This window comes from Hydra viridissima, unplaced genomic scaffold, assembly GCF_058129835.1.
Source record: "Hydra viridissima isolate aposymbiotic clone 2 unplaced genomic scaffold, HvirCarnegie_v1 scaffold_7, whole genome shotgun sequence".
Classification (NCBI taxonomy): domain Eukaryota; kingdom Metazoa; phylum Cnidaria; class Hydrozoa; order Anthoathecata; family Hydridae; genus Hydra; species Hydra viridissima.
Genome location: NW_028324306.1, coordinates 16,840,057 through 16,856,939, shown reverse-complemented (window position 1 = coordinate 16,856,939; position 16,883 = coordinate 16,840,057). Strand labels below are relative to the sequence as shown.

Here is a 16,883-nt window from a genome sequence, read left to right as displayed (position 1 = left end):
AAAATGTTTTTGAAGAAAAATTAGAACAATATGCAATTGGCCATCATAAAATTAAATGTTCAGGTAATATAAAATGGGATCAAGTAAAGACGCTAAAAGTAGAACCCAAAAAATTTGAAAGAAAAGTTCGAGAGGCAATCGAAATTCAGTTCAACAAATGCGGACCTAAAAATGGAGGTATGAATTTAGATGACGGTCAATATGTAAAAACGCAATTCTGGACGCCATACTTTTTATACCTACGAAATATTAAAGAAGCCCAACTAAAGCGAAGTTTAAAGAAGCCATTAAAAAGTGACATTACCGTTAATGTTTGTTTGTAATTTAATTTAATAATATTTGTAATTAAAGCTGAAGATGCTAGTATCAATAATCTAGCAAAAATTTCTTAGATAAAATAAAAAATTAGTATTGAGAGAATTCGTATTTATTGAAGTTCATATATTATATATATATATATATATATATATATATATATATATATATATATATATATATATATATATATATATATATATATATTATTTTCGAAAATAATATATATATATATATATATATATATATATATTATTTTCGAAGCAATTTACGAATATTTTCGAAATTATTCATTCATTTCACACAATGCCAATATTCGTTGCAGAGGGTGAAAGATCTTTTAGTAAACTTAAGATTATAAAAAACCATTTCAGAACCACCATGGGACAAAAGCGACTTTCAAATCTTATGATGTTGTCTATTGAACATGATCTCGCGAAATCATTGTCATATGATGAAGTAATTTATAATTTTGCCTCGAAAAAAGCTCGAAAATTTTATTTAAATTAGGAATTGTTTATGCTGTGGTTAGTTAGCAAAAAATGAAATAAAGTTAAAGTAGCTATAAAGGCATAATGTACTTTTTTGCTTCTATGCTAAGTATATATATGAAGCGAAATCTATAAGGGCTCCAAAAAAGGTTTTGTCCCGGGCGGCTTGAAGGCTCTCGGCGGCCCTAAGGGTTAGGTTTAGGGATAGGGTTAGGGATAGGGATGGGGATAGGGTTAACACACTGATCTCAAAATATAACTGGATAGCGTATACGAGAAAATTTTTTGAAGCCAGTTTTGGCCTCCCAAGATGGCGGCGGAATTAAAGAATGGTGATATGAAAATTAAGAAACTGATGATAATCAAGTTTCATATCTTAGGCTCAAATATTGATAAATATATAATTTTCTAATAAAAATTTAGTTTTTTTGTTTAACATAAGTTTTTTTTTATAAAAATAAGGGAACATTACATATTTACATAAATTTCAAATGTAAATATTTTTTTATTTAACAAAACATATTCTAACAATAATTTGTTCTATATTAACTTCCTGTTTTTCGTTTTTTAGAATAAATATAATAAAATAAAAATTCTCAGTAAAACTAAGTACAAGTTTTAATTTAAATTTGCTTAAATTTAGTTTGTTTAATAATAGTGAAGAAAAAGTATTTGTTTGGTTGTGCAGAAATCTCAAATTTCAAATAGTTAGCATTTGTTATATAATTTATGTACCTTTTATTTCTTAACTACCCAATGCTGTGTGCTAGAAAGTTAATAACACAACAGTATGGTAGGCAGCTGATTTTATTTTTAAGATAAAATCTTTTTTAGGCATTAGTTTATCAGATAGGCACTGCAAAATTATAAATGCTGCATGAACTATTAGCTGAGCACTGTGATTACACACAACTCAGAGGTTCCTTCTAGAGTTATTATTATATATATATATATATATATATATATATATATATATATATATATATATATATATATATATATATATCATATCATATCATATCATATCATATCATATATATATATATCATATCATATCATATCATATCATATATATATATATCATATCATATCATATCATAAAAGTATTTTTGATTGGTTTTTGAATAGGATAAGTTTTGTTAATTGCTTTTTTCCAGTTATTTTGGCAGTTTGCTTTTTACCCAGGTGATAAAGATATATTTTTGCATAGTTTTCTGAAATAAGTTTAATCAGTGCAAATAAATGGTTATCAGTTATAGTTGAGTCAAACATATGAGAAGTTTGTTCATTAAGTATTTTTGAGTAATTAACTGATCTCAAAACAGCACTAGAAATGGCATTTTGAATTCCTATTTCATTTGGAAGGTTGCCATTTATTGAGGCAAGCAACCTTTGGAAACGTCTTTCAGTTTCTTCGCATATGATAGCAACACTCTTAGTTGGTTTAATTAAACCTCCTCTGTCCTTGAATTTTAAAAAACTGGTTTGTTTGAAATGATAAGAAAGTACTAATGCATTCCAACATTTAATGCAGATGGTTTATTGTAAATTTATGTATCATAAATTTTTTGATAAGATACATAATGTTGATAATGTTTGATAAAATACAAAATATATGTTATCAAAACATTCCCTTAATGATTTGTTTTGAATAACAAGTTAAAAACAATTGACTCAATTATTGAGAGCTGAAATATTACAAAGAATAACATTTAAGTAAAATAACATATATTAAAAAATAATATTTTGTACTTAATATTTTTATTACATACTATATCCATTAATTACATATATGTATTAAATAATCCTAGAAGGAACCCCTGAGTTGTGTGTACTCACAGCACTCAGCAAATAGTTCATGCAGCATGTACATATCTGGTATCTTGCTACAAAAATTGAAAATATAAAATTTGTCAAAATTGTAATTAGACACCACTGCCGCTTACCATACAGTCATTTTATTAACCTTCTAGCACACTGCACTGGGTAAGAACTAAAAGGTACATAGATTATGCATAAATATTATTTAATCGTAAATTGCACTTAAAGAGTATATCGAATATTTTGTACCTTAGTATCAAAATAATTACTTTGTCTGATTTTTTTAGAAATCATTTCATTTCTTTAAAGTCATTAAAACTTTTTTTCATAGTCTAGTTTTTCTTTCAAAACTCTATTTATTTTCTTTAATATTTCTGTAAAAAGCCTTATAAAATGTACATCGTTCACCGCTAAGAGCTCCGATCGCCGCCGTCTTGGAAGGCCAATTTTGGCTTCAATTTTTTTTTAAAAAGGCAATTGAATACGCTATCCAGTTATATTTTGAGATCAGTGGGTTAACATCAACAAGATTTTAAAAAAAAAAAAAAAAAAAATTTAGCGCATGCGTACAAAGTATTGCGCTCCGAATAGCTTATGGCTTGCTAGAGCGCATTGCACTCTAAGTAGAATGGCCTAAATTTTAACGGTTGGAGAGCTCATAATAATTATTTAATCTCCACCCTTGCTACTATTTAAACTTAAAACTTCATTTCAAAAGTATAGCCATAAAGGCCTTTTTAATGGTGTTATAATTTTGAATAATTGTATTATTACAACAGAGATGAGTGATGAGGCCGCTAAATACTGCCCTTGCGGTGTCCATATCAGCAGCAAATATGTGAAAGATTCTTCTATCTTTCAGATTTTTAAAAATACCTTATTAGTAAGCAAAGGGTTGAGAACTGCTTGGTTATGCGACTGTGTTTCCCTTAAAGTTGAGGAAATGGAAGAAATTTTAAACGCATTTAAAGCCAAAGAAATGTTGTCTTCAGAACTCATTGTATTATCGTTAAGTGATGACCTCCTAGTAACTAGTTATAAAAATGTTCTTTCCAAGATAAGAAATTTGCTTTATCATTTTCCTGAAAGAACTACACATTTTGTGGTTTTGTCTCATCCACAGCCATTTTTATTGAGTGAATCAATAGCAGAGTCAAATAATTTTCTCAAAAATTTGAATGATGTTATTTTACAGTTGCAGTCACCAATACAAACTAAGTTATGTTTAACAGAAGCTGATTTTACTCCAACATTGTATGGCATTCTCCTAGACTATCCAGTTGTTTATGTGCTTCAGCATTGCCAAAGTAGTGTGAATACTCTAGATTTAGTTCTTGTTAAAGCAATAATAGGTTTAAATAGTGTTTTAAGCACATGCAATCACCATACAAAAAACTGCAGCAATACAGAGGTTATTTTATCATTTACTTTACCATTAAGTTTAAATCATGAATGTAAGTATCTTATAGATTTATGGAAAAGTACAATGATAAGCAAATGTCAAAATCTTAATTTGAAAATATCTTTTAGTATAACAGAAAAATTTAACATGCATGTAACATTGTAAATTTTTTATGAAGTATGATTTCTAGAAACTTTTCCATAGTATACTCTGTATCAATTTGGTATACGTTAGCTTTTTTTGTTCCTAATCATGTATTTCTTTCTGTCATATACATAAATACATACATACATACATACACACATACACACATACATACATACATACATACATACATACATACATACATACATACATACATACATACATACATACATACATACATACATACACACATACATGAGAATTAAAAGGCCAAACATGTATTTATATGTATACATACATACAACATACGTCAGCCTAATTTATTGTATCCAATAAGGACTAGATATTTCTGCAAGATTCTCCTCCAGACCACCAATCTTAAATTAATGCAACTAGTACTTTAAGAATTGTCCAGATTTCATCAGCATTGCTGAACAAACTCTGCTCATCTCATGATCTCAATTCCCTCAAATTATTCTATTTTTATTTCAAGTGAAACTAATGTCTAAAGTCTTCTCTGATTCTGGTACATTTGTGAAATAAATTTGGTTCAGGGTGTTGTCACTAAGTTCTCACATATGTATGTATGTATGTATGTATGTATGTATGTATGTATGTATGTATGTATGTATGTATGTATGTATGTATGTATGTATGCATGAACATGTATGTATGTATTATGTATATATGTATGTATGTATGTTTGTATGTATGCATGTATGTTTGTATGTATGCATGTCTGTATGCATGTCATGTGTGTATGTATGTATGTATGTATGTATGTATGTATGTATGTATGTATGTATGTATGTATGTATGTATGTATGTATGTATGTATGTATGTATGTATGTATGTAATGTATGTATCTATGTATCTATGTATGCATGTATCTATTTATGTATGCATGTGTATATATATAGTATATATCACAGTTTTTTTTTATTGTTTCATTTTGTCTTTGTTCTTACTATTTATTATTGGGGTGTTTAATATCTATCTGTAACTTAGCTAGTTTTTTATTATTTGGTTAATTTTGCATGAACTGCATATCAAAAAAACTTTGTTGAAAATTCCGGAGTCAAAATGTTTAAGTTGTTTAAAAAATGTTATAGAAAAAAGGTATTTCTCAATCTTGGGGAATAACTCCATTCCTTCTATAAAAAGAGTCACACACTATTTTTGTTCTTCCAAATTCTGCTGGTTTATTTACGGCTCTTTTCATGCATTCGTTTATATTCCAGCCATATTCCCATCCGGTTGTCATTGGAAATCTGTACTTTTGTTCGGGTTTTTTCTGTTTACGTGTCTGCAAATAAGCATACCGTCCCTCTCCAAGTGCACTAAACCCACTATATAAAAGTTCTCGGGTATGAGCTGAAACTGGTCGCATTTCTTCGTATCTTTTAATTTTAAGGGATTTTTCGGTTTTTTTTACTTTTATTAGCGGAAGTTTTTCATCACCAGAACGAATGGAGATATCTTTTTTAGGATCGAAATAGTTGTAAACTTTTTTATTTTCTTTTTTAGAAATATCATTTAAACGTTCGGAATACATAAGGTGCCAAGCCAATCTAACAGCAACTTCTCTATTTATTGATTCTTTCCAAAAGTTTTGCCTTTGCGTGTCCATATTTAATTCCCTACCCATGTTTGGAAAAATGTCGCTGCCTTTTTTTCAAAAGGCGAAAGGTCTGATGATAAACCATCTTAAACATGACGTGCGTTGAAACGATGGCAACCAAAAAATAAGGGAAATCAAAGTCGTCTGTACAGACGCTTAGCATTCGAATTTCATAGATTGTCATCGTATCCAGAGAATAAACTTCACAAATGAGTTGCGAACATAAATGCAGGAAATATAATGTCTAAAATTAATTTTCTGTTAATGTAATTTTTTTATTGAGTTTTTACAGACTTCGCAAAAAGAAGAATCGAACGAAAATATCAGTTTTTCTGTGTTTTACACTAGAAGAGCTTTACTAACGATTCTGGATAACTAAGTTAAAAAAAAGTTAATCTTTTCAATATTTAAGCTTTAAAAAGGTATTACAATACTTGAAGACACCTCGAGTATTTTACCTTTAAATACCGAACGAGTGAAAATAAACTTATTTACATAAGTTTACTTGTTAAATTGATCGTTTGTTTTCATTGATACACACCAAATTGAACATATTATTATTAAGATTTTTTTTTTTTCATTTCCGTTTTCTTCTTAGTTTTTCATTTCTTTCTTAATCTTTTTACAGTGAAACTATATAATATCTGGCTCTGATATTTTATAGCTTTGTAATGAAAGCTTTATGCTTAAAAAGTATTATTATTTTGTAGTTTTTTATTTACTAGTCCTGTCGTCAAAACTATATTATGGCGTGTTTTGGGTTCCATTCTTTTGGTCTTTTTTTTTTCGTATAAGATATGTTTAATTAAATTTAATTTTCTCGGAAGCTGCCTTAAGTCGGATAAATTTAATTTTCTCGGAAGCTGCCTTAAGTTCTCAAATGAATATAACCATCCCACAGACTACTATGTTAAGTTGGTGCAGGTTACGTGAACTTTCGATAGCTAACTTTAAACAAAGTATGTGTATGTAAGCCAGAGAATTTAAGAACTTAAAAAACATTTAGAAGAATAATCACTAATCATAATCAATATTAACATAACGTGAAAAGCATTCTGTGGAAAAATCACACAACTATTTTAAAAAAAAAAAAGATAAAATTTTTTAGCTTAACTAATACAAATATTGAAATAAAATTAATTATCGGCGCTGGGTTTTTCGGTTTCTTTAATGAAAAGTAACGATTAAAACACAGATTTCTACGTCAGTTATTTGAAATCGAATTTAAGTTCCAAAAAAAAAAACTTGAAAAACCTCACACATTTGATTATATTTGGCTTGAACCTTTCAAGACATCGGCGCAGGATTGCTACCCGATAAAAAAACCGTTTTAACCGAGCATCAAATTTACGTATGAATTATAACATTGCCTCACCAAAAAGTAAATTAAACACAAAAAAGATTTCTATTCAAATAATTTGTAGAACATTTGATTCACTTCTAAAGACTGATATTGAAGTTGGTTATTATTCTTTTAAAACCGATAAACCAATAAAATAATGATACCAAAATGATTATTTGTAAAAAATTTTCTTTTTAAATAAAGATTTTTTTTTTAGTTTTAAAACCTCGAAGTCTATTATGTATCAATAATGATCTCCTTGATATCGGACGATCACTTAAACTCTCTACGGCATCCTTTATGGCTGAATTTAAAATGTAAGTTAATACAAAAAACATGTTCAGAAATTTAACAATATTAATGTATTGGTCATACACCATCAGCCAAACAAATTGTAAAAGACTTTGAATAGATAGGGCTAGGTATTCTTATAGCATTTTATCAAAAATATCATCTAAAATTTGACCACTATGACGTTTCTCATCAATACACTCCAGTAAGAGATGATGGAGATTTACGGCTTTATAAACAAAGTGTAATTTAAGATATAAATAGCTCGATTTGGTGAAGTTCAGAAATCACTGATGAATTCAACTTATTTACTGATGCCTTCTTCTAGAAGCCCTCAGGTATTTAACAACATGGTCATCTTGTTCAAGGTTTTAATTAACCATTTTAGACTTTTGATATTAGACGAATCACCCAATGAATTGTTACTGATTAAAGAAAGAAATTGTGTTTAAAGTCCGCCAGCGTATGCCTTGTGGACTACCCACTCCTCTCCAGGGAAGACCCAGTAGCGCGTCGACTCTGAGTTTGCCTCCCCTTTGAAGAGCGGGTGACAAAAAAAAAAAAGTATCAGTTTAATACAAGCACGCCGCCCTAGCCAGCTCGCTCAATCTTAGCTATTAGGCCGAGAAGCGAGTTACTGATTAAATAGGATTGTTTGCAAGGCGTCTAAAAACCTTTTCGCTCTCAGACTTTATACACGGTGTGTCCCAAAAATAACCGAACTTCATATTTAAATCATACAACATGCAGTGCCATCCATTGATAATTTGCAGCATGAAAAAGATACATTCCTCTTCTTTCAAACGCACCTACATTCATGTAAATCGGATGACAGATGTGAAAGTTACAGCCATTTCAATAAATGAAAAACGCGTCCTAATGTTATAAAACAAAAATGGAACAAAGAGCGAATATAAAATTTTGTGTTAAACTTGAAAAAAAATTCGCTGAGACATACGAACTGATGAAAAAAGTTTATGGTGATGATTGTATGAGTCGTACTCAAGTTTATACGCCTCACAAGACCAAAAAAGTGAACAAATTTTTGATGAAAAAACGAATTGCTCTCATCAACCACCCTCCATATTCGCCTGATCTATCATCATGTGACTATTTTTATTTCCAAAACTGAAAACCAAGATGAAAGGAGCATTTTATGATGATGTCCCAGCCATTCAAGCAGCTGTAACCGAGATGCTGAAGAACATTCCTATAAATGACATAAAAAATCTATGCATGCGCTGGTTGATCGTGCCAAACGTTGCATTGAGTCTGATGGAACCTATTTATAATAAAAAATAACTTTCAATGATGATATAATGTGTGTTTTATTTTATATCCAAAAAGTTCGGTTATTTTTGGGACACACAGTGTATGTTTCAGCGGACTTTTTACCGTTAAACTTGCTGATTCTAAACTACAACAGTTACAACATTTGAAATCTAAAACGAGGTTTAATAACCTCGATTTAATAACCTTAGCAACTTCGGCTTCCGGATACTTTCAAGATGTCATTACATATTGCTCGAAATAAAAACAAACTGACTTCCAAGTTTTCAGGAACTTGTGTATATTGTTATATTTATGTAACTATGTAATTATCTTAAGCAAGTTATTTGAAGTTCTTAAAATAATTCTTTTATTATGGCATATATTTTCACAATCAAATGAAATACGCTATTGAAAAATAAGAAATGTCTTCTTCGGAAAACTACCTCCAAAAGATTCAGAGTTTGCAACACTCACTTTCGTTTTTACAGAAAGAGCATGCTGAAACATTATCTGGTCTTTATAAAGAAATAGCTAAGCTCCAAGAAAAATGTACTGGTATGTTTAATGTATAAGTTTAATTATTTTGTATCGAAGCCAAGTTTTATATAAATTTTGTGTCCTGGCATGCTAATCAGAGTTTCAAATGGTGTTTAAAAATATTTAAGAGCTTCAGCTTACCATTTTTATTATTATTATTATTATTATTATTATTATTATTATTATTATTATTATTATTATTATTATTATTATTATTATTGTTGTTGTTATTGTTGTTGTTATTATTATTATTATTATTATTATTATTATTATTATTATTATTGTTGTTGTTATTGTTGTTGTTATTATTATTATTATTATTATTATTATTATTATTGTTGTTGTTATTGTTGTTGTTATTATTATTATTATTATTATTATTATTATTATTATTATTATTATTATTATTGTTATTATTATATATGATGAATAAAACAGTAAGTTCAAATTCAATAAAATAAAATAAAATTCTATCTTAAAAATGGAATTGTTTTTCTATTAATTTCTCTTTTTTTTGCTAAAAAAAATATTAAAAAGAAAAAACTTAAAAAGTTGAAGTAAAAAGTTACATATTTTGTTATTTCTTAAAGTCAAACACCATGTTTTGTTCCATTCTGTGAATTTTTACAATTTTATAATATTCTACTTGTCTTGTCAGTTTCTATAAGGATGGCATGTAATTTACACAATAAAATAACATAAAAAAAAATGAAGAAAAAAACAAAGAAAGAAATAATAACTTATAATATTAAGTAAAACTATGATAAAATATCAACAAATATTATGCAAAAGTTTGTTATGGGATTTAAATGAATGAGTTTACCAAAATGCCTTGCAATATTAATCCATTTATTTTGCAGTTTTAATGCATACATTTATACCAATTTTTCATATATTTTGGCATTGTATTTCTTTTGATAACTTAAATAATTTTTTGAATTTCAAAAATATTTCACTAGATTTATGCTTAATTTAAACTATATAAGTAAATTAACATTAAATCTCACAAAACATTAAGTTAAAAAAACTTTCCTTGAGTACTTAACAAGCAAAACATTTTGAAAATATATAGAACAAGTTAAATTTGTTTGAGAAACTTTTCTTAAAAACAAGTAAAAAATATTTAGTTGCAAATTTAGTGGAAAGAACTCAAGTTTGAGTTTTACTTATTCTTTTCAAAGAGCTTATAGTTAAGAAGTATAAGTTTATTCCTATGAAGATTCATAACACATGTAAATTGTGTTCAACATTGTGCAAATGAATTTATTATCTTTCTAGATCTCAACTTTCAGCTTGTTCAACAGCAAGCATATAGAAATGGTGAATCCAGCAAAAGTAAATTTTTTTTCTTTTTTAAATTTTTGTTTGGGAATCCAAAACCTGTTTGTTTTAAATTCTTAATATAATATTAGCAAAATGTTTCATGTAAAAAAGAGCATTTTTTTTGTAATAAAGTTTAAATTTATTAGTGAGCAATTCTATTAAAAAGCATAGGAATGTTTCATGAAACTTGTAAAAATGTTGTTTTCTTATGTAAGTTTGTTTGCATCAATAAAAAATTGCCATTTTATTTCTTTGGTTCTCTATTTTCTGTTTTGGTTTTCTTGAAGTTTAAATTTAATCTCTTTTAATAACTGGTGGAGATTGTGAATTGCAAATAAGTTATTGTCGACATTTTAAATTTTTGATCCATAATACCCCCTCACTGTTCCATAATTTGGGGGTGAGTCATCAATGAAAACACCCGAAAAAATCCTTTGAAGGGATCAAAGTACATACCCATGGGATATCAGAACAAGTGATTTTAAAATCAACGATTTCCGTCTGTGAGAGAAAATTGCATTTGAAGCTTTTTTCCTATACCGGCTAAATTTGAGAGATTGCTTTTTGACAAATTTTTAACTTTGGCAACTATACAAAGATTTTTTCTTTCAAAATGTTTATTTTCTGAATAAATAACAAAGGAACAAGAACAGACCAAGACATAAAAATGATTTTTACTTCAAGAATGACATCTTAGAATTCTTTACTCTAATAGCAAAAAAGTCATTTTTTAAAATATTTCTAAATATGTTTACTGTTATAATCTACAACACAGTTAGCCAAATGAGATCCATATTCTGGGTAAGTCCTGTCTCTCTTGTACCGCTGCCGTTGAGGCTTGAAGTTTGAATGCAGAACTTCGGTGGCCTGCTCACTGTAAAGTCCAAGAGCTTGATTGCTGATAGAGTTGAACTGAGACACATGAAAGAACACAGTGTGGGCCTTTGCAGTGATTGAGATTGGAAGTGCCAGATTGGCGTCTTTGAATTTGTCAATATGCTCTTGAAAATTGTCATCCAGTTCTGTTCCAAAGCAAGCTGTGACTACCTTTTCAAATTGTTGAAATGCTTCAACAAATGGAAGTGCTACATCTACAGCTGCTTTTTGAATTTTTTGTTTTAGAATATCAACATTTTTCAAAAGCTTGTGACAGTGTTGTCCATGAAAATGACCACCATGAAAGGGTTGAAGAGGTATGTTTAATTCCATAGGCCAATCCTTCCCATCTGGCCAAATGTTGATCAGATTCTTGTACAGATGGTTGACAACTCCCAACAACAAATGTAACTCCATAGGTGGAATTGCTTTCAGAATTAGTGTCTCATCTGTTGCATTGAGCAGAGGTGTGTTAATGACATTTGTAAAATGTTTCGCACTCTTCAAGTCACTTCCTTTTTTAACAAATGCTTGATGAGCCTTTCTGATACTTCCAAAAGTTCTCAAGGAACCACAAGTGCCAAGGTTTGAGGAGTCAGCATCACACCAACAGCAAGGATTTCTGCTGGCAAGGGATTGAAGACCACAGACAATGTTAGCTACTTTCATGTCACACGACAAGATATAGGAAATAGAATTAGCATCTGTCAGCTTCAAAAGGTTTTTGATATTCTCATATGTCTCAGACATTTCTTCTGATATAGCTATTATTAGCTGTTTCTTTACTCCAGAACCCTTTAATGAAGAGCTACAAAGCCTAGGAGACTTCACAACAGGACTGTTTGGTGCTGCAGCTATCTGAAGAACACCCAAACTCATCTTTAGAAAGTCACCTCCACCATCTATAATAGTTTGAGTTTTAATGAATATTGGCACATATAAGAAACTTACCAAGTTTTAATGGTAATTTAGGTCCTCCACCTGTTTGGCTGAGTCGAACTGTTCCATTTGGAGATGCATCTTGAGTCCCTAACACTGAAGATGCCACAATTTCAGCAGTTTTTGTGTTTGCTTTTGTTAGGGCAATCAGATTTGAACTTCTGGCTCCAGCAGTGCATTTATGGGGTAATCCTGGCCCAAGTAATGTTAGACATTTTGCACATCTTTTTTCAGTTTTAGTTGACTTTTCATGAGTTGTATCAACTGCCAATGGAGATGGTGCTTTGCATTTTGTTTTGCCAATTTGACAAATGATACAATCACAAGGCAGAGAGTTTCTTGTGTGTTGCTTCACAATGATTGAGTTAAAATCATAGAGCTTGGGAAGAGGCTTTGTTGATGTTCCTTCGTCTATTTTTTGCAAGTGAAAATGACAGTTTGTAGACATGCCATATGGAAGGTGATCATCTACAAAGTTTAAGGGTATAGGGCTATGTTTTGTCAATCTGTTGATCAGTAAAGGTGTTAAGCAGCGATCGCTCTTTGACATGCAGAGAATGCAAACAGAGTTACGACATTCAGAATGAGTTTTTGTAGAATTTGGCATTTTCAATAAATTTAAAAGTTTTTTATGAAATATTTATGTCTCCTAATGTGAAAACAAAGTAAAAATGGTAAAAATTATCAAATGTTTAGGATTAACTGGAAATCAAAACAAAAGTAGAGTAGAGTAGGGATGTGGCAACTCTAATTTTGAGAAATTCATTAAATTAAAATTTTTAATTTTACATACTATTTTTTAAAAATTCCTGTAAAATAATAATGTTATTTTTGTTATCAAAATAAAAAACTACATTTTTAAAGAATAAAAAGTATTGAATTATAGCCAAAGTTGAAATTTTGTCAAAAACCCATCTCTCAAATTTAGCCGGTATAGGAAAAAACTTAAAATGCAAATTTCTCTCACAGACGGAAATCGTTGATTTTAAAATCACTTGTTCTGATATCCCATGGGTATGTACTTTGATCGCTCCAAAGGATTTTTTCAGGTGTTTTCATTGATGACTCACCCCCAAATTATGGAACAGTGCCCTAATACCTAGTTTAGAAATATTTATTAACTATTAGGAGTCTTCAAAAGTTTTGTTGTCAAAGTTAATTATCTAAATTAAGATAAAATCACTATGTTTTATACATGATTTGAAAAAGAATTTTTTCTTATTTAATATGACTGCTTATTTTAAGTGAAGATAATTTATTATTTTTGAAATATTTTCTCTAAAACAATGGAAGTAAAAAAAATTCATTTAAGACATGGCATAGTTTATGAGTTTTGAAAAGGATAAATTGCTATTGAAGTTCCCAATGCAATTCATTCTGGTTATGGAATTGATGTTCTAGAAGTAAGAACTTGTCCTAGATAGTTTGCTAGCTTTAACAGCAGATGTTATGGTTTAGAAGACCAGCAGCACTCTGAATAACCACAAGTTGCTTGATGAGAATCCATGTCAAATGACAATAGAATAGGCTCAAAAGTTTTTAGTTCATCAATCAACCATTTCTAGGCATTTGCATGAATTAGGAAAAATTTTAAAAAGTAGAAAATGGGTTCTGCATCAGTTAAGCAAAAGAATCATGATTCAATGATTGAACAATTGCATTTCTCATTTAGCAAAGTTTAAGAAAAAGTTTTTTTATAGAAAATCGTTACTTAAGATGAGAAATGGACCTGTTTTGAGAGCTCCAATAGTAAAAAACAGTGGTTAAGTTGTGGTCAAAAAACAGTTGTAACTCCAAAAAGAGGCTACTATTTCTGTAATAAAATGATGTGTGTTTGGTGAGATGTAAAAGGTATATTGTTTTTTTAGTTATTGAAACCAAAACAAACTGTTAATGCTCAGTCTTATTCTTAACAATTAAAACATTTGAATGAAATAATCTTTGGAAAAAAAAATGGACTAGGTCATAGAAAGGGAAAAGTGATCGCTAGATGACAATGCTTGTTGATGAATTGCTATGGAAACAAAATGCAATATTTAAACTAGGCTAGGAAGTCATGCTACATTTTACTTATTCACAAGACTTAACACCTTCAGGTCTTAAAGAGTAATCATTTACAAATTGGCAAGGCATTGAAAATCTCCTCTTTTTTTTTTGAATTAAAACTAATACCATTCTACAGGGATAGTATCCAACACTTACCTACAAGATGGTAAAAGGTCATCGATTGTAATGGAAATTTTTTTATTTATTTTAAATTTTTTTGAAATAAATTTAAAACAAAAAAAAATGATAAAACTTTTGCATACTCCTAATAAATCACTTCATGCATAGAGATATTCTGAAATCAACTGGATTATAGGCATTGACATTGATTCATCTGTTTACCAGAATCCAGATTATAATTATTAGTAATAGCTGTGCTGTGAAAGAGCTTTTCCATTTTCTATTGAACATAGACATTTTAAATTCATTTAAAGAGTGTTTGTTAAACTAAAGGCTTTGAAACATCCCTAAGGTAGGGTTAATTAAAGTGACATAGGGGCTTGCAAAACTTTAATGTTATACTCCTTTGATATTAAAATCACTAATGCAAAATTTCTTTTGTTCCTTCTGTTTGTATGTTTCCAAATTTTATTATTTTTTTTTTAGGTTTAACAGAAAGCAAACTATTAATACAGGAGGATAAAAGCAGTCTAGCGGTTCAGCTTGAAATTAAAGATAAGAGAATAGGTTTATTGGAAGCCCAACTAAAAAGTAAGCAACAGAAATTTAATGGTGACCTGCAGAATGCACAAAGAAAGATAGCGTCTTTGCAAGTTGAGATTGAAAATAAGTCATCATCAATAGCTTATCTAACTGCTCAACTTAATAAAGTTATCAAACTTCAAAGTAATAATGTTGAGGAGTTCTCTGTACTTTGCCCCTCACCTCCTGCTAGAACACCAATTCGAAGACGCAGTTCTCGTAGAAAAGTGTTATCGCCTTCAGCTAGTCTTGATGGTTTCATTCATGAAAGTGAATCTCAGGAAATAATTGCAGACTATGTTTTACAGAGTTCTTTACCTAAAAACAGTAGAGAAAGAGTTTCAGCACCACATTTGGTGTTAAAGCATTCCATAGATAATCTTCCATCATGGCATAATCAAAAGTTTCTCAGTAAACCAAGACCATCAGACTATGAAGATTTCATTTTGATGAACCAAGCTAGTGATGTTGTAAGCAAGCCAAGCATTCAGCCATTGCCACCTATTACAACTCGCAGTGGAAAAAAGCTCATTGATCCATCAAATGCTAAGAAGGTTGTCCGCAATCGCCCAAAAGCCACTGCAAGTGCGTGCGGAGAAGTGGAGCAAATAATTAAATATAATCTTGCCCCGGACAAACCTTGTGGGCATGGAAAAAACTCTTTAATGAAGCATTAGCTTAAATGTTATTTTTTATATTTTATGTTTGATTGAAAATATTTTATTGAAAATTAAATGTTTGTATAAAAAGATTTTAATATATTCCATTCTTTTCGGTAGTGATTTATTTGTTGTGGAATTTTTACACAAAATGTTGAAGTTCTATTTAATTTGAGACGGTTTAAAAAAGTATTAAAAACGGACCAGTGTAAAAGCGTTTGATCGTCAAGATCAGCAATTGCTCTTCCATGAAGTTTGAGTAATTTGATTATAGGAATAGTGATTTGTCCATTACAGTAGAAATTCGTAGAGAAAGAGTAAATAATTGCCGAAAGTAGAAATTTTAAAATTTTTTGACACATCGTACCTTTATGAGCTTTTAAAATGAGAGATGAATCAGCATTGTCGAAATCTGAAATTTTAATTTGGACACAATTACAATGGCTAGTGGAGGGTATATACTCATGTAGATCGGTGAGAAAAATGATCCTTTCTTTCCATTTTCTCGTCAAAAAATATAACCTTTTATTTACTCTAGATAATTAGCACCAAATTTTAATATTGCTTAGAAATTGTCGCATAAAAACCCTTGAACCGATAACTCGAGAATGGCTTGACCGGTTTTTACGATGGACCCCTTATGGGAAAGGTGTTAACAAGTTATTTTCGAAAAAAAATTGGGAAATATTTTGAGGCCCCCCCTAGAGAGCGCCACATTTATTTATTTGGTCAAATTTGAATGATTTTGGTAACAAGTTTTTGGTCTGTAAAAATTGCGTTGAAACCACAAATGTCTCCTATTTGCTGCCGGAAAATCTTTCTGGTTCATCCTCCCATGTAGAAATGACAAAAAATTTGATAGGTCAAGTCCTAGAATTTTCTCTTAATTAGTATAATACTTCAAGGAAACTGCACGACCTGGACAACCAAAATTGCTGCCGTTTCTATGTGCGTGCATAACCAAGAAAAGTGTTTTGTTATTTTTGAGATTTTAATCATAGAGTTCAAAATAGATATAAAATAAATCTATACACTAAAAAAGGCGTTTCTTTTTAAATTCTAAACTTATTGATACTTAATTTTATAATATATAATTTCATA

The 16,883-nt window shown here is 29.6% G+C and overlaps 2 protein-coding genes across 2 annotated transcripts; one reads left to right on the top strand and one right to left on the bottom strand.

Moving 5' to 3' along the window:
- Positions 1 to 3,336: 3,336 nt before the first annotated feature.
- Positions 3,337 to 6,895, bottom strand: LOC149886392 (protein SPMIP1-like). Its single transcript, XM_090094032.1, has 2 exons — positions 4,838 to 6,895; positions 3,337 to 4,289 (listed from the first exon to the last, which is right to left on the bottom strand). Exon 1 carries the CDS (start codon positions 5,820 to 5,822, stop codon positions 5,301 to 5,303), a length of 522 nt encoding a protein of 173 aa, XP_089950158.1. The 5' UTR covers positions 5,823 to 6,895; the 3' UTR covers positions 3,337 to 4,289; positions 4,838 to 5,300.
- Positions 6,896 to 8,382: 1,487 nt separating this feature from the next.
- On the top strand, positions 8,383 to 15,897 carry LOC149886391 (uncharacterized). Its single transcript, XM_090092827.1, has 3 exons — positions 8,383 to 9,255; positions 10,516 to 10,572; positions 15,028 to 15,897. The coding sequence occupies exons 1-3, from the start codon at positions 9,123 to 9,125 to the stop codon at positions 15,798 to 15,800; spliced, it is 963 nt and encodes a 320-aa protein (XP_089948953.1). The 5' UTR covers positions 8,383 to 9,122; the 3' UTR covers positions 15,801 to 15,897.
- The last annotated feature ends 986 nt before the right edge of the window (positions 15,898 to 16,883 follow it).

Excerpts from the sequence above, each read along its gene's own strand:
- LOC149886392 (XM_090094032.1), bottom strand. The coding sequence starts at position 5,822 with ATGGGTAGGGAATTAAATATGGACACGCAAAGGCAAAACTTTTGGAAA.
- LOC149886391 (XM_090092827.1), top strand. The coding sequence starts at position 9,123 with ATGTCTTCTTCGGAAAACTACCTCCAAAAGATTCAGAGTTTGCAACAC. Across the intron at positions 9,256-10,515 it reads GCTCCAAGAAAAATGTACTG|ATCTCAACTTTCAGCTTGTT; the intron begins GTATGTTTAATG and ends TTATCTTTCTAG. Across the intron at positions 10,573-15,027 it reads AAATGGTGAATCCAGCAAAA|GTTTAACAGAAAGCAAACTA; the intron begins GTAAATTTTTTT and ends TTTTTTTTTTAG.